The following is a 25,388-nucleotide window of genomic DNA, read 5'->3' as shown; positions in this document are numbered from 1 at the left end:
AAATCCCAGTTCCAGTCGCAGGGGAATCCTTTCAAGTTGAGAGAAGAACACAAAAGGTGGGTTAATTTTCAGTCTGGTTTACAACTTGCGTTGGAAAGTGAGAGGGTGGGTTGCCTCCACAGCCCAGTCATTAATCAGCTAGATGACTGGTACCAAATCTGATAAGAAAAGACCCATTGAGTGTAAAGTCAAGCCTGAGATCAAATGCCTAGAAAAATCAATTGGCAGTATGTAGGGAGACAGCAGAGCTGATTTTACAGGAAGATTAGCATTTTACTTCAGACAAGCATACTTCCACCAGAATTCCTTCTGTGAAATAATATTGCATCTGTGCCCATAATCTATCAAAAATCTACTTTTCAATTCCCTTTCCTGACCCTATGTGCTACAACAAAGTCACAGTCAAATTAAGTGAAGCCGCCTTAGCAGCCATTGTAGATTTATGTGACAGCAAGCTGTTCAACAATTCATAGTTTATTGGTTGAGTCTGTTCTTGATACAACACATACACAAATACAGACCCCCAACAGTATCACCTAAAAGCAAACACAAGAAAATCCTGATTGATTTTGTGAACCCCTTCCCTGAACAAAGTGCATTGAGGTTCATTAATGGTGATCTGTATGCCCTGCCTGAGAAAGGCTGGTTTAGCAAAGGCTACATTCAGACCATCTTATACCTGATTAATTCACCTCGAGATGTGTGGCACCTTTTTACAATGGACCACTATCAACCATTCTAATAAATATTGAAGAAGCAACTTACATTTATAATATTCTATTTCCATTACCTCAGAGCATTCCTGTATACAATTTTTTTTAAATGCAATGCACTTCCCTCCCCGGGTAAATAGGACAAGATGCCCTTCATCTCCTTTATTCAAGCTGCTTTCAAACCTCCCCCAAATTGACTTAGAACCATGAAAGCAATGCTCTGCCAAGATTAATGTGTGGGTACATTGGTAAGTTCCTCTCCTTTCAAGGTCATACCTTTTTCTCATTGCTATCATCAGGAAGCAGGTACAGAAGCCTCAAGGGGTATACACTCAACAATTCAGGATCAGCTTCTTCCCCTCTGCCATCCGATTTCTGAATGGACATTGAACCCATGGACACCACTTCACTACTTTTTTATTTTGATTTTTGTACTACTAATTTGATTTAACTATTTAATGTATATATACTTAATGTAATTCATGTTTTTTCTAGTATTATGTATTACATTGTACTACTGATGCAAAGACAACAAATTTCACGACATATGCCTGTGATACTAAACCTGATTTTGATTCTATTCTGACACCTAATAACTGAACGTGTAATGTACTGATGTTGCTACACGGTATCTTTGTGTTTGTGCATTTGAGTTAGTTCAGGGAAAAATCACAGATGAATTGGATGGAGAGCCAATTATGTATTAAGCCAGGGCAGATCTGGAGGATCTACCCGGTTTTTATTGGTTCAAATATGGGGTTGCTGCTCTATGAAAACTTGATTAGTGTAAAATGGTTTATCTCAGAAAATGAAGTTGAATTAAATTTATTACAGGATATTCAGAAAAGATTGTAGTGGGAAGAGGAGGTATGGAATAATCTCTATATGAGGGAAACAGAAACAGTGGCAAACTAAAATATATCTGGAATTGGAATTGATACATGCATTATTGTCACTTGTACTGAGATACAGTAAAGAAACTTTGTTTTGCATGCAGATAATTTCAAAACAAAAGTACTTTACTACAAGGGAAAAGGAGTAACAGAATGCAGAATGTAATGTGAGTTACAGAGAAAGTCCAATGCAGGTGAACGATAAGGTGCAGAGGGTCAGTAACTTAAAATTCCTTGGCATTTTCATTACAGAGAATCTATCCTAGGCCCAGCATGTAAGTGCCATTACAAAGAAGGCACAGCAGTGCCTCTATATTCTTAGAAGTTTGTGTAGATTTGGCATAACAGGTAAAACTTTGACAAGCTTCTATAGATGCACAGTGGAGAGTATCGTGACTGGTTGCATCACAGCCTGGTACGGAAACACCAATGCCCAGAAATGGAAAAGTCTACAGAAAATGGTAGATACAGCACAGTGCATCACAGGAACAGCTCTTCCCACCATTGAGCACTGTTGCAAGAATGCAGCCTCCATCATCAAGGAGCCCCACCATTCAGGCCATGCTGTCTTCTCATTGCTACCATCAGGCACTGGAGCCTTGGGAGGTACAGGTTCACAAACAGATATTACCCTACAACCATCAGTGTGGATAACTTCACCCACCTCAATTCTGAACTGATTTCACAACCTATAGACTCACTTTCAAGGACCCTGCAATTCATGTTTGCAGTATTATCTTTTTATTTTTATTTGTCTTCTTTTGCATTTTGGCTGTTTGTCTTTGTTTATGTATCGTTTTTAATAAATTCTATTGTATTTCTCTATTTTCCTCTAAATGCCTTGACAAAAGTAATCTAAAGGTAGTATATTCTGATAATAAATCTAGTTTGACTTTGAGTTTTGACTTTGATAATAAGAGCAAGGGTCATGACAAGTTAGACCGAGAGTTTTAACATACAAGAGGTATTTTCAAGAGCTTTGTAACAGTGGAGTAGAAGCTGTCCTTAAGCCTGTTGGGACATATTTTCAAGCTTTTCTTAAAAAAAATTCTGCCCAAAAAAAGGAGGAAAAGAGAATATCCAGGGTGTGAGAGTCTTTGAACACGCTGGCAGATAATGGGAGGTTAAATATAATAAGATGAGAGGAATGAATACACATTCTGTGGGTATAGAGAATGGAACATCATCAGATGACTGACCGTGCACAAAATCGTGATAACATATAATTTGGATTGATCTGATTTGTAAATTAGAGTTTAATAAATGGGTAATTTACATAACCTAAGCTAGAATGTCCATATGAAAATGACAGGGCCAGAATTGGTAAACATGGCACCAAAAGAGTAAATGTTGGTAGAATGAAGTTGAGCCTGCATTTGAAGTTCAAAGCTTGCGTCTTTATTTGTTCTACTTTTTATACAGGTTTCCAATCCATCATCAAGACCATCTTCTTCCACTTCGGTAATATTACTTGCCTTGGCCTCTGCCTCAGCTGATCTGCTCCTGAAGCTTCATCCCATGCCTTTGTTACTTCTAGATGTTAATTATTCCAATGCTTTCCATGAGCCTGAGCTCATTTATCACTGTTATATCCTAACTCCCACTGTCCTATTCTCCAATCAAGCCCTGGTTTACAACCTACACTATCAGTCTAGCAATACTATATTCTGAAATTCTTATCCTTCTCTACGTCCCTCCATTGCCTTTGTAATATCCTTCAGTCCCATACAACCCCCAAGGCCTTTGGGATCCTTTCAATTTTAGCTTCTTACTTACTCATTTTTAATCACTGCATCATGGTGGCTGTATCTAGCCCATCAACTCTGAAATTTTGTCCTCAAACCTCACCACGTCTGTACCACTCTTATCTACCTCAAAGGAGTTACAGGTGTCCTCCCCTTTACAAAGGTAGAGCATTCCTATGAAACCTTTCTTAAGCCAAAATGGCGTAAAGCGAAGAACCATTAATTTATATGGGAAAAATTGTCGTAAAAGCCAAAATCCTCTTAGTAATGCGAAAACAGGTTATTAATGTAGGTCTTTTGTAAAACTGAAGTGGCGTAAAGCGAACATATGTAAAGCGAGGGACATCTGTATCTGAATGATGGGTGATCTAATATTCTCATATGTGTTTCTGTGTCATATTTATTTACTTATCATCTTTGAAGTCTCTTTGAATAGTTCATTACTTTAAAGTTGTTGCTGTTTTATTTTAAATGTTTTAAAATAAAATGTTATTGGGTTAGACTTATACAGTACTGATGCTGAGCCTCGAACCGAAACAAAGACCATACCTTACTTCCACAGATGCTGCTTGACCTGTTGAGTTCTTCCAACAGCTTTTTTTTTGCTCCGAATTCCATATTATCAGTCTCCAAGATTTGTAGTCTGTTGAATAACTGATTCCGGTTAGAGGAATACAAAACACAAATCTAAACTTGGTACTTGGTGGCAATTAGAAAAGCATTCACAATTTAGAAGTATTCATTTGATCAAAATTGAGATTTATTGATGGTGACCAACTCAGAAATATATCATATCTGGAGGTTAATAGAACGGAGCATGAATTAGCCAACAAGTGTGGAGAGAGGCATTAGCCTAATGACAATAATGTTGTGAGGAGATGAGGACTGTTAGCAATTTTGAAATTTCCAGCAAAGGAGGTGGAAGCTATGGCAAATCTACACAAATAAACCTTTCCTCTCGATGTACTCGTCCAAAAGCTGGACCTCATGCAGATCTTAATTCCACATTAAATTCGGTGGAGGGAATGACTTTGAGTATAAAAATCTGTATTAATTAATACAGATTTTTAAAATACATGATTTCTGTTTTTTGTTATTAAATGTTTCTCACCATTAGAAAAATGAAGAATGTTTTACGATTTTGACAGCTAGCAAAATCCATAACAGTCTCTTCTAGATGGGGCTTATTTTATTCCCCTGTGTTCCCATCACGAACAAACGAGGATACAACAGAGTTCCTTGAGACAGATCACTGCATTCAATTTGGTTTGTTGAAACCAGGGTAACTGCTGACCATCAATTAATTAAAACATATAGGAACTAAACATCAGGAATAGAAAATATAATGGTCAGCTGATCTGCACCTACCCACACGTGGAAGTTGAAAAGGCATCCTTTTATCTAAATGAATGAACAAAAAAAAATGGGGTTGAGTTATGGATTTTAGCTAGTGTTCCCTAGGGACATATCCACAACTTCACTGCATCACTGGATTACATCTCTAATCTTGTGGAATCTGCCACAACTTTCATACTCCAACCAACCAAATCAAGCAACACACACAAAACACTGGTGGAATGCAGCAGACCAGGCAGCATCTATAGGAAGAAGTACAGTCGACGTTTCGGGCCGAGACCCTTCGTCAGGACTAACTGGAAGAAGCGATAGTAAGAGATTTGAAAGTGGGAGGGGGAGGGGGAGATCCAAAATAATAGGAGAAGACAGGAGGGGGAGAGATGAAGCTAAGAGCTGGAAAGTTGATTGGCAAAAGGGATACAGAGCTGGAGAAGGGAGAGGATCATGGGACGGGAGGCCTAGGGAGAAAGAAAGGGGGAGAGGAGCCCCAGAGGAAGATGGAGAGCAGGCAAGGAGTGATTGTGAGAGGGACAGAGAGAGAAAAAAAAGGAGGGAAATAATAAGTAAATAAATAAGGGATGGGGTAAGAAGGGGAGGAGAGGCATTAACGGAAGTTAGTTGCAATCAATGTTCATGCCATCATGTTGGAGGCTACACGGACGGAATATAAGGTGTTGTTGCTCCAACCTTCATCTTGACAGTAGAGGAGGCCATGGATTGATATATCAGAATGGGAATGGGACGTGGAATTAAAATGTATGGCCACTGGGAGATCCTGATTTCTCTGGCAGACTGAGCGTAGGTGTTCAGCGAAACGGTCTCCCAGTCTGCGTCGGGTCTCACCAATATATAAAAGGCCACACCGGGAGCACCGGACGCAGTATATCACACCAGCCGACTCAGGTGAAGTGTCGCCTCACCTGGAAGGACAGTCTGGGGCCCTAAATGGTGGTGGGGAGCAAGTGTAAGGGCACTTGTTCCGCTTACAAGGGTAAGTGCCGGGAAGGAAATCGGTGGGAAGGGATGGGAGGGACGAATGGACAAGAGAGTCACGTAGGGAGCGATCCTTGCGGAAAGCAGAAAGGGGGGAGAGGGAAAGGTGCTTGGTGGTGGGTCCCATTGGAGGTGGCGGAAGTTATGGAGAACTATATGGCTGGTGGGATGGAGGTAGAGGACAACCAAATCAAGCGCTGTTTCAGAGAGCCCATGTTGTAACATGAAAATTGTCATCAGAGAGATGCAGAAGGTGATATAAAGTAGTCTTTTATTCAATAAAATGAGACACTCTCTGAAGGAAGCCCATTCAACCCGATATCACATTATATTTTATATGCTAAAGATCAAAGGACAATTCTATATTTACAATGTAGCTACAATGTTCCTTTACATAAAATTTTCACACCTCCTTCTTCGCATCCACACTCCAGACACCCAAAATGAATGTTAATCAGCATTGTCTGGTTTTTCAATTAACTGATGTCCACAGCTTCAGAAGACTATTGTCCAGGCAAGCATTTAAAATTTAATCTACAATTCACACTCAGGTCTAAAGACTGGTTGCTGAAGTTAATGTTTGCTATATACCGTAATTCCAGAATATGCCCAATCACCCCATACATTTGAATAGAAATCTGTGTCCTAATAAAATAGAACAAAAGGTCCAGTTATTTTTATTTATTTTATTTTGATGTTTTAAATGATCTCTTGTTCGATGTTTTAACATAACTTTAATTATTTTGTTGCTTTTATTATTTTAAAGAAAATAAGCATTTTTTAATTTAATGTTTAATCTTATTGCACTTGTTAAAAAACATTTCAAGTAAGATTTCCAGCTTGAACTGAGGACCAGGCTCCAAGCCTAGTTTTTCCTCCTATCAAAAGCTCTCAAGGATAAGTCCTGAGAATTGTCACTGCTGAAGCCTTGTTATACCTTGCCAGAGGCCTCTGAATAAGAAGACTCAGCTTGGTTGATCCAGCCAAAGAAGAGGATAGGAAGGAGAGAAATCCAAATGGGTACACAATCTTTGAGATAGACAAAAGGGAGTTGTGGGTTTCCTGCTGGAGACTTAAGACACTTGGGAGCAACATAGTTTTGTCCTTAAATCCCAGCAAGAGATGCCAGATAATGTGATCAACTGTTTCTTCTTAGTTTATTTCAGACTGGAGTTAACATTCAAAGTGACCCTTGCCAGTGAGGCTACTGTCACTGCAGAGACCACTTCCAATTGCTGTTTCTTACAGCATCAGGAATATTTGACTTCAAGTCTTAAACTTTCTCTGGTACTGGCAATGAAAAAAAATTAAGAAAGTTGCTGCATTGTCACTATCTAGACAGATAGAGGATATTACCATTTCTTGCAGCCTCCCTGTGTGGATTATAGACTCACGTGTAGATCACAGTCATACTAATAATTTGGAAAATCAACAATCTTGCTGAATGCTCTTTCCCTTAATATACTCTGTTGATACTAGGGATTATTCATTTCCCTTTTGTGTGCCAGTTTACACATGTGGTACATGTGTTAAAGGTGCACAGACACGTGAGCCAAAATCATCATGAATATATATCAGATAAATATGGGTAATTATCTATGTATTTACTATCTAGTGATTTCTAAAATATGTTTAAATCTGCAGAGCTCTTCATAAGCAATCTAATTTTAGACATCTACTCAGATAATAGCACCAAATTTGATGGTACAGTGACTACTTTATTGCCAAGATATACTGATCACGTACTTGTTATAAGACGAAAACATTAGTGTAGTTACGTAATGTTATGTACAGTTTCTGTCTTTTATATTTTAGTTCAAAACATCAATTGACAAATCCTAGGGGGATTTTGTAAATAAGTATATTTTGTTAATGTCTTCCCTCCGCTGCCATTATTTCTAATGGAAATGTTACATCCATGTTGAAATTGATATTTAAATTGTCTCCGCACTCCACACTAGTCCGAGAAAAATTGTAAATAATCAGTTTGATCAATTAACCTTGCAGTTTTCAAAACATTACCATATTACTGTTGGGAAGTCTGCAGTTGTCTAATATTATCAATTAATATTTTACAGACTAGTCATCAAATAGGACCATCCACCAATGTAAATGGAGTACCTCAACAAACCAATGGCACCAGTCCAGATGGTAGGTGCACAAGGTTTAGTATATGCTAAGTATTGACTAGTGTAATAGATCCTCATCTTCAAAAGGTATGCTTGTTGCTCTGGAAAAGTAGAAGGAGCTTTATTATGCATTTGCTCCACTTGATACCCAACCTGGAATATTCAGCTTTGACACTTTTAGCACAGATGGCATCTAGTATCCCAAAATCAAAGATCCCATATTTTAATGTGAAAAGCTATGTGGTAATCTATTATGCCATTAGAAGTGATCCTTTGGAACAGATGGAAGCTTAAAATGCCAAGTTTCATATCTCTTTTCACAAGTTAATTTTCTTTCTTGAAGCTTTGTTGACTTTACCAAACACTTCAGAAAGTTCTCCAGCAATGGAACAAATAAGATGAAGCCTGTGGTGCGGCTGAATTATTTTTGGCCATAACATTTTGCCAACCATTAGCTCTTATATAAGCTAACCAAAGTCTTAAGGTATATTTGCTAACTTATTTCTAACCTTAATAATGTGGATGCTGAAAGTTGTTTCATTCAATTTTTATATATTATCAGGATGGGGCACTGGTGTTTATGGAGGTTCATAAACGAAAAGTCTGAAATTAACATTTTATTTCTGAAATAAAAGCCTCATTTGTGAAGGAAAGTTATTAATATATTTTCATCAAAAGAAAAGCTAGCATTTGATATCAAGTCGTAATCTAGGCTATAAACTGTTCTTACTAGACGTCAAAATTATGTGGGGAAGGTGCTTTGATACATTGAATTACTTTCAACTAGGTTCTATTTTTCTTACAAGAAGGGTATCTGTAGTCCCATTTAAGTCTTACTGGAAATGCCAAAATCCTAAAAATGTTTCATTGTTTGAGAATTTTCTCCAATTTTTTAAGATAGAATATTTCAGGTCTGTACTTCTCCATGCAAGTTTCAGGAATTTATTGGTGACAAATTGGGATCAAAGGTTTCCATTTTTTTTGTCACTATGATTAGCTTTCAAGTTCCAAAATGACATCTGTACAACGTGAGCACATTAGCAGGGAAATTACAGTGAATGTCATTCAATGTGCACAAAGTGAACATCCACCACAAGTAAGAAGGTCCTGACATCAGCTATCATATAATGCTGATTTGTCTTCATTGCTTACAAATTTTCAGTCAGTTCCCTCGCTTAAGACTTGCACAGATAACCAACAGCAAATATATTCCAACTGCACTAATTAAACAGATCACTACTGCATTACAAGTTTGTGGCTTTCTCCTACCTGTTTTATTCTGGTTTTCTTTGGTTGTTTCAAGTTGCAGAGATCTGGAGAGGGAGTAATGGGGGACAAAGAAATGGTGGATGAACTTAATAAGTGTGCATTTTGCTTCAGTCTTCACTATGGAAGACAATAGCCGTATGCTGGAAATTCAAGAATGTCAAGGTGCAGAAGTGAGTGTAGTTGCTATTACTAAGGAGAAAATGCTTGGAAAACTAAACATCTGAAAGTAGATAAATCACCTGGATCTGATGGACTACACCCTTGGATCCTGAAAGTGGTATCTGAAGAGATTGTGGAAGCATTAGTAGTGACCTTCCAATAATTACTAGATTCGGGTATGGTCCTGGAGGACTGGAAAATTGCAAATGTCACTCCACTCTTTAAGAAGGAAGAGAGGCAAAAGAAAAGAAATTATAGACCAGTTAGCCTGACCCCAGTGGTTGGAAAGATGTTGGAGTTGGTGGCTAAGTATGAAGTCTAAGCGTACTTAGAGGCACATGATAAAATAGACCAAAGTCAGCATAGTTTCCTTAAGGAGAAATCTTGCCTGACAAATCTGGTGGAAACCTTTGAGAAAATAACAGGCAGGATAGGCAAAGGAGAGTAGATGGATGTTGTTTTCTTCAATTTTCAGAAGGCCTTTGAAAAGGTGCCGCACATGAGGCTGCTGAAAAAGATAAGAGTCCTAAGTCTTAATGTCGTACTGACATGGTGTGCTCTGTGCTGCAGCACCTTCTGTTGACTTCAAGTTTTTCACACAAGCCAGTTGCTGCTAAATATGGGTGCTTTACTGTGCAATGTGTGTGGCTAAGAGAGTGAGCAGATGAGAGATGAGGAAGAAAGAGGGAGAGCAGAGCTATTGAGTTGAACAGCTATCAGTTGCTTGGCTACACTTTAATTGAGGACATTCTCACTGAAATCTGCCTCCAGTTTAAACCACAACGTCAACTCAGGACCATATAAAGTCTGTTTTGCCAGTGGTTGACAAAGTATATATTAAGTATTTAGAACAGTGAATATTGTAGCCATCTCCAGGGTTTAGAGTGTCATGCACATTGCTTTGCAGATGACATGCTAACTTACAGATGTACAGTAGTGAATCAAGAACTGCTCCATTCCATAATGTCCAACTGGTGAGCAACAACAGACACCAATCATGCAAATTTTAAAAAAAGAAAAGGTTAGCTTTATTTGTCACACAAACATCCGCATACAGTGAAATGTGTCATTTGCATTAAATCAAATCAACGAGGATTGTGCTGGGTAGCCCACAAACTTCTGATGCCAACATAGTAGATGCCAACAAGCTCACTAACCCTAACCACAAATATACAAACTCCTTACACACAACAGTGGGAACCGAAGTCCAATCAGTGATCACTGGCGCTGTAATAGTATTACGCTAACTGCTAAGCTATCGTCCCACATTTAAGATTAGCTTTATTTGTCACATGTATATTGAAATATGCAGTGAAACGCATCAAAACAGTGAGGATTGTGCTGAGAAGCCCACAAGTGTTGCCATGTTTCCAGCGCCAGCATGCCATGCCCACAACTTACCAACCCTAATCCTAACTGTACGTCTTTAGAATATGGGGGAAACTAGAGCACCCTGAGGAAACACACATGGTCACAGGGAGAACGTAACAAACTCCTTACAGACAGCAGCAGGAATCAAACTCCAATCTTACAGCTGGTGCTGTAAAGCAATGTGTTAACCCCTATGCTACGTGCTATAAACCTGCTGTCACAGTGCCTTCGTTCTGGCTTGTTCCTTTGCGCCAGCAGCATTTGACACACTACAACAAATAAATGTTGGTTACTAGATGAAAAGAAGTACGTAGTGACCACATTGATAATGACAAGTCATGCCGCTGCAGAAAATCTGGTTAGGTGGACCAGTGATTTGTTGGAACCTGGATAACTCTGGAAAATCCCTGCTGTAGAAAGCAGATTGGGTGTTAAGCTCATGTTAGATAATTTGGAGTCATTGATTATGAACATGAGTTGATCAGAGAGATCCAACATGGCTGATTTTGTTGAGGAGGTCACTAATACAGTAGATGAGAGAGTATCTTTCAATATTACTTCCATGATTTCCCAGGTGGCATTCAATCATTTTTAAACAACAAGAGTGCATGGAATTGGAGGCATGCTTTTCATTCAAGTTGGAAAGTGGCTCGGAGCTGGAAGAAGGAGAAAGTAAATGATAATTATGGTTTCAAATTAGCAGAATTTGCAAAATGATGCTACTGGGGCAACAGCCTTTCATCATAATTGTGAAGAGTAGTGTTGCAAGCTTGTAGATGACACTAAGTCATTCGAGAACATAAATCATGTAAATCTTTGGGGGAAGTAGAAAATGCACAGAGATAAATTAAGTGAGTGACTCACAGATGGGGTTTACTGTAGGTTTGCATGAGATTATAGATCTAAGAACGTTAGAGGATTTTCTATATGCACAAAACTAGAAATGACAGAGGAGCAAATGGATCTGATGTGGAAATGCATAGATCAGTTCAAGCTTGTGGTCAACTACAAACACAAATAAAAAGATTAACTGAATTTTGAAGGGAGACAAAGAGAAAACTTTTCATTTCATTTCTATAAAGTCGGAGTCAGATCCCATCTGAAGGATTGCGTTCAGTTTTGGGCAGCACATTGCAACAAGGATATATTGCTGTTTTTTGGTATGTACAATAATATATCTGGGAATTAGAGGGTTAAATTGCAAGGTCAATTTGCACAAACATGTTACTTCTAACTTCATTTGTTTTGGCAGAGGATGGGAACCAGAGTTATAGGTCAAAGGATGTGGGGGCAGTTAGAGTAAAGGTGAATGCAACGTACAGAGAGATTGTGAGGTGTGAGAAAGGATAGGCAGTAGCTAGGGCAAAGTGCAGTCAGTTGGATGGGTGGAAATGTGTCTATGTTAATGCAGGAAGTATAAGGAACAAGGGTGATGAAACTGCAGCTACAATACTGAGACTTGGCTGTCACAAGGGCAGGAATGACTGCTTGAATTTCTAGATTTAGATGTTTCAAAAGGGACAGAGAGGGAGGTAAAAGAGGTGGTGAGTGGCATTGTTAGTCAAGGATAGTGTCACAGGTGCAGAAAGGGAGGATATTGGGGAGGGATTGTCCACTGAGTGTGGGTGAAAGTCAGAGACAAGAAGTGAACAATCTCTGTAATTGGAATATTCTTTAGAACTCACCTTCTCCCCACCCCCATAACAACAAATACACTGAGGAGCGAGTCGGGAGAAGGATTTTGGAAAGGTGAAAACATTTTAGGATTGTTGTTATAGTTGATTTCAATATTCCAAATATTGATTGGCAGCTCCTTAGTGCAAAAGATTTAGATGGGGCAGAATTTGTTAGGTGTGTTCAGAAAGGATTCCTGACACAATATCTAGACAAGCCAACTAGAGGAAAGGCCGAACTGGATCTTCTACTAGGCAATGAACCGAGTCAGGTGTCAGATCTCTGGGTGGGTGAGCATTTCAGAGACAGTGACCAAAACTCCCTGACCTTTACCATAGCCTTGGACGTGGATATTTATTTAGGCCATGGTTAATTATGATCCTCATAGGCAAGAACTTGGGAGCATTAATTGGAAACAAATATACTCCAGGGAAATGCACAACAGAAATGTGGGGGCTGTTTAGGGAGCACTTATATGGTGTTCTGGTTAGGTTTGCCCATTGCTACAGGGAAAACATAGGGTGAAGAAACCATGGTTGTCAAGAGAGATAGACCATCTGGTCGAGACCAAGAAAGAAGCATACTTAAAGTTTAGAAGCAAAGATTAGACAGATCTCTAGAGAGTTACAGGGTAGCCTGGAGGAGCTTAAGAATTGACTTAGTAGATCTAGAAGGCCTTGCCTTGTAGGATTGGAGAAAACCCCAAGGCTTTCTACACAATGTGAAGAGCATGAGGGTGGTCAGAGAGAGGTAGGACCGATCAGGGATAGAAGAGGAAAAGTGCTTTGTGGAGGTATGGAAGGTCCTTAAATTAATATTTTGCTACAATATTCACCAGCGAGAGAGACTTTGACAAATGTAAGGACCTTGTAAAACATTGATAGACTGGAACATGTCAATATTAAAAGAGAGGATGTGCTAGAACTTTTGAAAAGCATTAGGATAGATAAGTTCCCAGGACCAGATGAGAGATACCCAAGGTTACTACAGAAATGAGTGAAGAGATTGTTGCACCTTTGGTGATGATCTTCGTATCCTCACTGGCCACTGGAGTAGTACCAGATGATTGGAATATATCTGGAACAGCTTCTTCCCCACTGCCATCAGATTTCTGAATGGACAATAAACCCATGTACACTACCTCACTTTTTTTTGCACTACATAATTTAATTTATATACAGTACATTCTGTTTTCTCGGCACATCAGGACCATACATTTTGGCCAAATAAAGTGCCTGCCATAATTAGCCGAAGTTTCATGGAAATAGTTAAAAAGGTATATAAAAAAAACCAAACTACTGTTTAACTGATAACAGATTATATATTTCAATGAAATACAGAACAAATTAGAATGCTACCAATGCTACTGCACTACTATAAAAAACTGTTTACTAGTTGCTAATAGTTATTGATGGAGGAATTCATCCAATGTATGTTGCCATGTATGGAGTGTCCAGGGAGGGGAGCACCTCAGGTGAAGGGGCTTGTCACGTCCATTTTGGGGCAGCTCACTCACCTTTGGTCCCACCGGACACTCAGCTCTCAACTGTGGTTCCAAGTAACTATTTGCATGCAACAGCAGCCACATCGACTGGTAGGCTAAACCAGGTGAGGGTATCTGACAGCCTCATACCTTGGTGAAATAGGGACAAATCTGCCCTAGCATGTAAAGTCAGCTCTGGCAGACTGCGTGGATGTGATCAACAGTGAGATCCAAAGGCCAAGAAAGTATTGGTGCACTGATTTATGGAGAGCAAAAGGCATGATGAGGCATAGTTGTAACCTTGGTTATCCACTGCAATCAAGGAAGACCCCAGCTTGTGAAGACTACTCGTACCACTGGACCCTGACTTCCGAAGTCAAGAGAGTGGAACCGTCCTAGTGCAACGGCTTTTCCACAGTAAAAACTCTCCTGCACAGGTCTCACTGTCATTATCAGATACAACAGACAACCAATATGCTGCCCTGTTCTTTTGATCGACTGTAAATGAACAAAATTAGTGCAGACACATAATGCAGATAATGGACAGCCTTCATACAGTGCGTCCTCCAAATCTTCATTTTCATTGTAACATTCAAGATAGTTATCAATACCTTCAAATCCTTCATAATTCTTAATTTGTCGAAGTAGTGAAATCATTTCATGCTCATTCCAGGTCATTTCTCACATCCCCGAGCCTGAATGCTTGAAACTGTAGTGAGCAAAACAATTCTAAGTTGAATCACTGCTCATTTCTCTCCGGCTCTGCTTTTTGAATACAAACACATGCAACTGACTCTATTTAAAAACCGTTCACTCTAAGCATGCTGTGATGCCTAACATTCACACAAGTTCACGCAACTGACTCTAGTTAGAAACTGTTTGGCAGTAGTCTGCTGTCCCAATTATGAGGCATAGTGTCCCAAATAAACAAAGGGAATCCTGACTATTTTCTCGATTAGTTTTTGTTCTTTAAGAGTTGTCCCAAAAAAAGTGTCTGCCCTAATAACCGATGGCCTAATTAACCAGAATCTACTGTATACAGTATATATAAAACATTTCTTATTGTAATTTATAGTATTTTTATTATGTATTGCAATGTACTGCTGTCACAAAACAATGAAATTCACAACATACGCCACTGATACTAAACCAGATTCTGATTCTGATTGGACAACAGCAAATGTTATTCCTTTGTTCAAGGCAGATGATAGGGAAAACCCTGGGAATTATAGAACAATGAGTCTTCCATCAGTGGTGGACAAACTATTGGAAAAGATTCTTATGGACAGGATTTGCAAGCATTTGTTGAAGCATAGTCTGATTAAGGAGAGCCTAATTGAATTCTTTGAGGAAATGGCAAAACTAATTGATGAACATAGAGCAGTGGATGTAGTGTATATAGATTTTCAATAAGGCATTTGATAAGGTTCCCCATGAAAAGCCCATTCAAAAAGTCAGAAGACATGGGATGCAAGGAGACTTGGGTGTGTGGATACAGATATGGCTTACCCATAGAAGACAAAGCATGTAGTAGATAGAGTGCATTCTGCCTGGAGGTTGGTGACCAGTGACATTCCCCAGAGAGTGGTTTTGGAGCCCCTGTTCTTGATGATTTTTATATATTACTTGGATGAGGAAGTGGAAGGGAGGGTTATTAAGTTTGCAGATAACCCAAAGATTGATGGTATCGTGGATACTCTGGAGCATTGTGGTAAGTTACAGCAGGACATCAATATGATGCAGAGTTGGGCTGATAAGTGTTAGCTGGAGTTCAATCTGGAAAGTGTGAAGTGCACTGCCTGGGATGCTGGTAGACACTGATACATTAAATACATTAAAGAGACCATTAGATAGGCATATGGCTGAAAGAAAACTGGAGGGCAATGTGGAAGAGAAGGTTTAGATTGATCTTTGAGATGGGTAAAAGGTTGGCACAACATTGTGGGCCGAAGGGCTTGTACTGTGTTGGACTAGTCTACGTCCTATGTATTCAACTCAGTATTTAATATTTGGAACCAAGAAATGAATCTGGAAATCTTCATTACATTCTCATATAATAGAAAATATCCAAAGATAATAGTCATTTTCAAGAAACATCAGTCAATGAAATATCAATACTTCAAAGCTCATGCAGAGCAAATACTTTAAAGTTTGCTAAGTCGGTGTACTATGTGAAAATTGATCATTTCTGAAGGGTTGGGGTCACTACTAACAGAACAGTAAGTGGTGTGGACCAGTTAGGTTTGAGGATTCTTTTTATTCTTTCTGCAGGTCTGAATGGAAATAGATACTTACCAGTTTCAACTATACTTGACAAATATAAAGTTGGGAAGGTGATTGGAGATGGGAACTTTGCAGTTGTTAAAGAATGTGTAGAGCGGTAAGTATTATTACCAATATACTTGTAGCTCTGCTGGAAACACCTCGGATTATTCAGCCACTGGGCAAATTTCCATAACACTACTGGGGGTTTTGTTGTATCTCTGTTTATAACAAAATATCTAGCCTACATACATTAATCTGTAATGGTGGGGTTAACATAGTATTAGGTGGGTTTAGTTGTAGCATTCTCACATTGTTAGGATAATGATGAGTTCAGGACTTTAAATATATACATGATATTCTGGAACTATGGTGTATTAAATGGTCAATATGCCTTTTTTTCAGACTATTTAAACTAAGACCTCGTCTGGTAAGCATTCTCAAGGCACTTATTAAAGAAGCCTCATCCAGTTCAATCTTTATCCTTTAACTAACATCTTTAAGATAGATTTTTATGGCAATAATTCCTTATCGGAACTCACCAGCATTTATCAGAATGAGCGCTTGAGGGTATGAATGTTCTGGATATCTTCAGTGTTTCAGATTTGCAGCATTTGCTCTTTTTAGCTTTTTGTTTACTTTTTCATGTTACAGATGTGAACCTCACTGGCAAGGCCAGTATTTATTGTCCCTCCCTAACTGTCCCTCAGAATGTAATAGTAAGCCACTTCCTTGAACTGCTGCAGTCCTTCTGGTGAATGTTCTCCACAGTTCTGATTTAGAACCAGCAATAATGAAGGCATGCCATATTCTCAAGGCAGGATAGTGTACAGCTCGGGAAGAGCCCAGGTGATTGTGTTTCCATATGCCTGCTGCTCCTGTCTTTCTTGGTGGTGGACGTTTATGAACTTGAAGACTGCTTTCATAGTAGCCTTGTTGAGTAACTGCAGTGCATTTTCTATGGAGTATGTACTTCAGCTACTGTATCCTAATGGTCAATGGAACATATGTTAGACCTGTATTATGGAAGATGTCCAGGAATTGATCTGGCCTATATGGTGTCAAGATTCTTGAATGTTGTTGGACCTGCACTCTTTTACCCAAGTGGATGGTCTTGTTATGTTTTGTAACTCCGTTGAAGTTGTTTTGTCACTCATTGAAAGGAAAACACGGTAGCTGGGATACTTGTCTACTTAAATTTTTTAGTGAGGTGTTCAGATGTGACATGGTGGTGTAATGACATATGCCATTCACGTATTTCTTACAAGTAATTCATAATAAATTATGTAAACAAACAAAGAATGCTTAATCAAACAATATATTTACATTATTACTCAAATAATATTGAAATATTCTATACACTACACCCCGCTTAGCTATAAATTCCAACTCAATAAAGACAGTATACTATATAATACAACTACTACATAGACATCTACAGTATAGTAAATTTTAAATTGTCCCATTCAGGCCTAAAGATTTAATTGCTGTGGAGGATTTCTTACTCTTGTGTGACAATATCTTTCCTGATAAGTTTGGCAGGTGAGAATTGTGGCTGTGAAACAATCTCAGGTTCAGGGGCCTCCTCCATGGTGGTTGTAGGAGTTGACTCTGGGATTGTAGTGTTACGTATCCCGTAACTGGATCACTTACCAGCAAAGATAGAGAGGTCCGCTGAAGTCTGATGGTACCATTTTTAAACGTTTTTATTTATAAAGGGGCACAAAAGTAAGGTTAATACAAACATTCAGATAACATGCGTCGTCAATACTCAATCTAAAGCGCAGGTATAGTAATAATCAATAAGAAATAAGCTCTATCGTTGTCTAGGGGTTAAACGATTGTCCGATGGAAATATAACAGTCATTCAAAAGTCTGCAGGCTTCAGCCTTTTGGGAACCGCTGAGTTTCCCGTGTTGGAGAGAGAGAGAGATTGGTGAGAAAAGGAACACTTGCCCGGGTCCTTACGAAGCAAAGCCGTGGAATCAGGGGAGCAGGCTTTCCTGTTGTTAGTTAAAAGCGATTTTCCGTGATTCCAGCCACAGACTCCCGATTCGGAATCTAACGCACGTGGCTTCCTTCAAAATGGCTTCCCGCTACGACGGGATCGCTATTGTGTCTCCTTGGTGCATCTAAAGGGGTCGTCCCCCCCAGACCCTCCTTTATACTTCCTCACAGGATCGCAGGTGTCAATCTCTCTCTCAACCAGCCCACTTTGCCCGAGGGCTTTACACGTGGTCTTCATGAGACAATAGTCAAGGTCACCTTATTCTGCATCCCGGTGGAACGCGGTATTCAGCACGTCTCTCTCTCTCCCATTTCCTGTGTCTATTCAGCACGTCTCTCTCTCTCTAGGGTCATTGACCCCCCCCCTTCACTAGGGCTCTTGCGATTCTCACAAAGGAGGGGGCTGGTATCATAACACCTCCCCTCTTAAACGTTTTTTTACCAGCGGTTAAAAACAGTGGTATAGAGTCTTACAGGATTTTTGAATCTACCACAATACACAAGCTTTTCTTTTCACAGAATACTACTGTTATACATTCAAGTCAGTATCTAAACAGTTAACGATTACAGTGTCCCTTTCTTTAATATCTTAACATCGCGTACCGTACTAAAAATCTTGTAGCATCAGACTTCAATTCAATAACCACCTATTTATTTTTTTTTCTTCAGCAACAAAACTAAGGAGGTGTGATCTTAGCTTAGGTGCATCTACAAAAGTTTATGCAAATACTAATCGTTTCGGTCGTTTCACTTCACCGGCAGGTCTCCAAAGGGGCTGTCTTTATTATTCACAGGCTTTGGCGCAACCCCATACAACCTGCTTTGCTGTTTAAAAATGTCATCCCCATTAACCGTCGCCTCTTTTTCGGTGAGTCCCCCTGTGGGGAACTTGAGTAATTTGGCGTGGTGAACTCCCGCCCGTCTCGTTCATCGGGGTCATCTGATCAACACCACTTAGACCATTTCCACCCAATTCTGTAATTTTCCCCAGGTGACTAGCCCTTTTGTCAGGACCATGCAGGCTGATGGGTTTCAGTTCGAACCTTTCCCTCAGGCCGCATTTAAATTTCGGCTTTTTCACAGCGCTCTCATGAATAACAACAGCGGGTGGTGCACCTTTACATTCCAAATCAACCTGTAATCGATGCGCAGGCACCGTGTTACCAAGCCCTCGTTTCTGTAGCTTGGTTGCTTCTTCTGACACCAATCTAAACTTTAAATTTTCTTCATTCGATTTGGGAACTACAAACTTCCCGTTCCCTTCAATAATAATGTTTATCCCCCCATGGTCGAGTTCCACTTTAAGGTTCACCACCCCTTCGTGTACAAAGACCTGGGAACCCTCCCTTCCCCCAATTACCAGGGTTAACCCTGTCTTCACTGAACCCAGTCCATCTGACCCACAGGGACTGCATTCCTTTTCAACTGAATCAAATACCTCAGACTTTTTCTGAGCTCCATTACTAGGTTCAGAACCACGTGCATCCACATCTTGGACACACTCAAACGGGACATCTGCCTCTTCCAGGCTTTCAATACCCGTACCCTTTACAAATTCTAAATTCCCCTGATCCTCCCAGTTCTTCTCTGGGCAACTCCCTTCCGGAGTAAACTCAACCCCGTGGGCTGAAACAACCTCGTCTGCCAACCCAGCAGACCTCTCCAAGGTAATGGCATCCTTTTCATCTAGGACTGCCTTCATCTCATTATCGGGAACACCTTGATAACTCTCAACTTCTTCAAACAGGGCTGCCACCCCCAACAGATCATCCATGTCCAACTCTGGACCTTTTAACAGCTTTTTCTGTCTCTCATCTTTATTTCCTACCTCTAGGACCTTTCTCTTCGCTAAGGGCAGATCTCGCTCCTCTCCCTTAACCCCTTTCACTTTACTACTCTTCGGTTTACCACCCTCAGAACCCTCATGGTACAGGGTCGGTAGGACCGTCTCGGCCAAATCAATACTGGCCAGATTTAAACTGCTCGCTTTCTCAGCTGCCTTTCTCGACAGGCTGCGAATGCTCGCGCCTGTGGTACAGACTGGAGATGCGAGGGGCGGGGCTGCAATCCTCACAGGCTGTTTGAGCCGTGTCACCCTTGTCCAAACTTGCCCCCTGGCTAAATCATTTCCGAGGAGGACGTCCGCGTCAGTTCTCGGGAATTCTGATGGCACCCCTATTTCAACTGGTCCAGATACCAGCTCACAATCCATAATTACCTGATGTAGGGGCACCATTTCTATTCTTGTACCTATCCCCTTCACGGCGACCATTCCCCTTCTCCGACCGAAATCTAGTATCTCACGGCAGATCAACGACAGCTCCGCCCGGTGTCTCGCCAGATTCGGACGGGAATGGGTGGGTCTCCCCCCTTCACGGACACGGTTCCGGGTGACAGCCAAGTCTCTGACCCTTCTCGTACTCTGTCTACCCGGGGCTCTCTCGTCGATTTACTGATTACCACGGCACACCCGATAGGGACCGCTGCTCTTCCTTTTTCTGGCTCCTTTCTCAGAGCAAAGCACCTAGAGGCAATATGTCCTCCCTTTCCACAATTAAAACAGGTCAAGCCCGGAGATCTCGGGCTGCCTGGCCTTTCCCCCACAACCTTACCACTAGCTCCCAGCGGGACCTCTGCCTCAGCCGGCGGACTTTCCCTACCGTTCCGACGGTCTCTCAGGTAACCTTTTGGCGAGGAAATCTTTATCCTGTGAGTTAGGGCATATTCATCTGCGAACCTAGCAATTTCTGAGATGGACTTATTCGCCTTCTCATTCAAATACATCCGGATCTCCTCCGGAACACACCCTTTTAATTCCTCAATCAGAAATAACTCCCTGATACGCCCATAATCCCCGTCCACCTGTTCCGTGGTGCACCAACGGTCCAAGAGCACACCCTTTTCATAAGCTAGCTCGGTATACGTTTGATTCCACCCTTTCCGTAAATTTCTGAACCTTTGTCTATACGCTTCCGGTACTAGCTCGTAACTCCGGAGAATGACCTCCTTTACTTTGGCCTAATTCTCCGCTTCCCCTTCCTCGACAGCCAAGGCCGCATATGCTCGTTGTGCCTTCCCCTTTAACACACTTTGTAACAACGCCACCCACTGCTCTTTGGGCCACTTTTGATTTACTGCCACCTTTTCAAAAAGCAAGAAATAACTATCAACATCCGACTCTTCGAATGGAGGTACTACCCTCAACTCCCGACTAACATTAAACCTCTCCTCTCGATCTAACCCTAGATCTCTTCGCTCTTTCTTTAACTTCTCCATCTCCAAGTCATGTTCCCTCTGTTCTCGTCTCTCCTCATACTCTCTTTGCTTTTCGGCTCATTCTCTCTCGTTCTCAGCTCATTCCCTCTCGTTCTCGGCTCGTTCCCTCTCGTTCTCGGCTACTTCTAACTCTTTTAGCTGAATTTCATGCTGTCTTTGCTTTTCAGCTTGGTCCTGCTCCCGTTCTTTCTCTCTCTCAGCCGCTTCCAGCTGCTTCATTTTAAATTCATGTTCCAACCTTAATTTCTCCAACTCTAGCTGATCCATCCCACTCGCTGGTACTTTTTCAGGGATATTTTCCAAGACCTCAGCTTCGAACACTTTCTTCCCAATGTAATACCGAGTTATGGCCCCATGCACCTCCCGCTTTTTCATGGACGACCTCACTTCTGCGAGGTCCAATCCCTTCGCCAAATTTAACAAGTCTGATTTGGTGGCCGCCTCTAGCGCCTCTACAGTCGGGTTTTTCATAAATTCATCCACGTCCATCTTTGCTGTTTTCCCGTCTGGCTACCCGTGTACCAGATCCAAATTTTAAAAAATTTTTTTTTTTGACTTACAAACCCAATTCACTGCCCTCCCAATTTGGTTTCAAATCTCGAGACGAGGCTCCCACGTTGTTACGTATCCCGTAACTGGATCACTTACCAGCAAAGATAGAGAGGTCCGCTGAAGTCTGATGGTACCATTTTTAAACGTTTTTATTTATAAAGGGGCACAAAAGTAAGGTTAATACAAACATTCAGATAACATACGTCATCAATACTCAATCTAAAGCGCAGGTATAGTAATAATCAATAAGAAATAGCTCTATCATTGTCTAGGGGTTAAACGATTGTCCAATGGAAATATAACAGTCATTCAAAAGTCTGCAGGCTTCAGCCTTTTGGGAACCGCTGGGTTTCCTGTGTTGGAGAGAGAGAGAGAGAGATTGGTGAGAAAAGGAACACTTGCCCTGGTCCTTACGAAGCAAAGTCGTGGAATCAGGGGAGCAGGCTTTCCTGTTGTTAGTTAGAAGCGATTTTCCGTGATTCCAGCCACAGACTCCCGATTCGGAATCTAATGCACGTGGCTTCCTTCAAAATGGCTTCCCGCTACGACGGGATCGCTATCGTATCTCCTTGGTGTGTCTGGAGGGGTCGTCCCCCCCAGACCCTCCTTTATACTTCCTCACGGGATCGCAGGTGTCAATCTCTCTCTCAACCAGCCCACTTTGCCCGAGGGCTTTACACGTGGTCTTCATGAGACAATAGTCAAGGTCGCCTTATTCTGCATCCCGGTGGAACGCGGTATTCAGCACGTCTCTCTCTCTCTCTTGGGTCATTGACCCCCCCCCCTTCACTAAGGCTCTTGCGATTCTCACAAAGGAGGGGGCTGGTATCATAACAGTAGGAAGTGATTCTAACAGCTCTGGACACCTTTTCTTCTCTAATAATTGACTCTGCTCCCCTCAGCTGATTAATGTGTTGCCTCCAGATGATATCAGACACAATCTCCCTTGCCAGAACTGCTTGCTCAGGAATGAAACATCAAACCTCTTTGATTGAGGAGCCTTCAATTTGTCTCAGCTGTTTATCCTGCATACTCCTTCTGAGTTTGGGTTTGAGGAGATCAAGTGTGAGCACAAGGGACGACCCAGGAACACATAGCTAGTGAATTGTATTTGTGGAGTGACGTGCAAAGAGGAAATTAGCAAGCTTCTGATTCAGTGTAGTGTGTTCTACTGACATTGCTGGCAGTGCGTTCTTTAGACTCTGCACAAACCTTTCCACCAAGCCACTTGTAGCTGGGTGGTATGGTGCAGATGTAATATGTCTTATTCCAATCATTTTCAGAAATGACAAACTATTCTGCAACGAACAATGGTCCATTGTCACTGACTACGTGTTCTGGAACACCAGTCCTTGAGAAGAGGCTTCTCAACACATGAATAGTGTGTGAGGCTGCAGTGGAGGCTATTGGGAACTTCTGGCCACTTTGTAGCTGCATCCACTGCCACCGAGAAATTTGTGCCAATCCTCATAGAGGGATCAGAAGTGGAGAGAGTGAGCAATTTCAAGTTCCTGGGTGTTAATTTCAAGTTCCTGAGGACCTAACCTGAACGCAACATATTTATGCAGCTATGAGTAGGCAAAGAGTTTGAGGAGATTTGGTTTGTCAACTAGCACAAGAAAACTTCCACAAATGTACCATGGAGAGCATTCTGACTGCTGTATCACCATCTGGCATGGGGAGACTACTGCACAAGATTGAAATTAAGTTGCAGAAACTTGTAAGGTTAGTCAGCTCCATCATGGGTACCAGCCTCGGTAGTACCCAAGATATCTTCTAGGATCTGTGCTTTAGGAAGGCAGCGTCCATCATTAAGGATGCCCACCACCTAGGACAGGCTCTCTTCATGCTGTTAAGATAGGGAAGGAGGTACAGAAGCTTGAAGGCACACACAGCTATCTATATATATATACACACACTCGATCTGCTGATCTATCCCAAGCCACCAGACAAACACTTCAAGCCAACACTTGGATGACTGGCATAGCTCTTCCAACACTTCAGCTGTCAGCTTGGATGGTATAACATCTTTCGATCCTCATATAAGGCAACTCCTGTCAAGGGCAAATTCGTCCTGGTGCTGGTCAAAATGGGGGAACTAGAATTTCTACTGCACATTCCAGCCATTTTGGGTGGCCACGTAGACCAAGATAGTGTAGCATCTTTTCTGGTTTCCTTTTGGATCATCTCTGCTGCAAAAGGGAGACTTTTGATTTGCATTAGGGAGAATATATCTACAAACGTCTTCTTTTGTAAATTTTTCAGGCATTTCCTTTTCCAAGGGTAAATGGGAAAATCCATCAGCATTTCCATGGTTAGTTGTCCTCTTGAATTCAATCTTGTAATTGTGTCCACCAAGTAACAGAGCCCTTCTCTGCATTTGTGCTGCTGCTGCTGCTGGTGGAACACCCTTCTGTGGATTGAAAATGAACACCAGTGGTTGATGATCAGTTATGAGGGTAAACTCTCTCCCATAGAAGTACTGGTTGAAACATTTTACACCCCAAGCCAGACTCAAGGCCTGTCTGTCAATCTTTGCATAATTTTTCTCTGCAGCAGTAAGGAAACATGATACAAAGGCTATGGGGTGCTCACTTCCATCATTCATAAAATGTGATAGGAGTGTACACCTATACCATAAGATGAGGTGTCACAGGCAAGCTTCATTGGATGATGTGGGTAGTAATGCGTGAGTATAATGTTTGAAGTCACCATTTCCTTCGCCTTTTGGAAAGCCACCTCACACTCCTTTGTCCATTGCCATTTCTTCCAGATCTGTGGTAATGAGTTCAAGAGGTTGAACACAGTAGCCAGATTTGATAGGAATCTGTTATAATAATTGACACATTCTAAAAAGGACCACAATTGTGACATGTCCTTCAGCATGGGAGTACCCCCGCCCCCCACTGCTTGAATTTTCTTAACACACTTGTTTAATTCTTGTGTGTGAATGGTGTGACCACAGTAAATGACGCTTGACTTAAAGAATTCTCACTTGTCTCACCATGATCTGAGCTCATAGTCTTCTAATCTTTTAACACTGTTTTAAGATTTTGGAGATGTTTCTTGTCATCCTCAGTGGTAACATTGATGTCATCCAGGTAACACAGAGTGCCTGGACAGCCTTGTTTCACTTGGTCCATAGCTGTCCGCCAAAGTACAGGTATAGATGCTACTCCAAAGATAAGCCTGTAAGAGCAATAAAGCCTATTGTGAGTGTATATGGTGAGAAGCACTTCAGACTCGTCTTCCATCTTCATCTGTAAGTAGGCCTCAGCTAAGTTCACTTTGCTGAAGCGTTTTCCTCCAGAATGATTTGCAAAGAAATCCTCTATCCTAGGCAGAGGGTATAGATCTACTTTCAGTACTGGGTTAATGGTGACATTAAAATCACCACGGATTCTGACAGACGCATTCTTCTTGCTACTGGGACCACTGGCTTTGCCCATGGGCCCCACTCAACCTTGGAAAGAATCCCTTCAGCCTCCATGCAATCTAACTCACAG

At 41.1% G+C, this 25,388-nt stretch overlaps 1 protein-coding gene across 4 annotated transcripts in view; it reads left to right on the top strand.

The window, feature by feature from the left end:
• Positions 1-25,388, top strand: part of dclk2a (doublecortin-like kinase 2a) — a 343,959-nt gene that overhangs the window by 259,366 nt on the left and 59,205 nt on the right. For all 4 annotated transcript variants that reach the window (XM_073042911.1, XM_073042910.1, XM_073042912.1 and 1 more), the window contains 2 exons: positions 7,779-7,851; positions 16,057-16,165. In XM_073042911.1, coding sequence (XP_072899012.1) covers positions 7,779-7,851; positions 16,057-16,165 — 182 coding nt within the window. The remainder of the gene's footprint in view (positions 1-7,778; positions 7,852-16,056; positions 16,166-25,388) is intronic.

This window comes from Hemitrygon akajei, chromosome 4, assembly GCF_048418815.1.
Source record: "Hemitrygon akajei chromosome 4, sHemAka1.3, whole genome shotgun sequence".
Lineage (NCBI taxonomy): Eukaryota > Metazoa > Chordata > Chondrichthyes > Myliobatiformes > Dasyatidae > Hemitrygon > Hemitrygon akajei.
The sequence above is the reverse complement of the archived record's forward strand: the minus strand, read 5'-3'. Positions and strand labels throughout refer to the sequence as shown.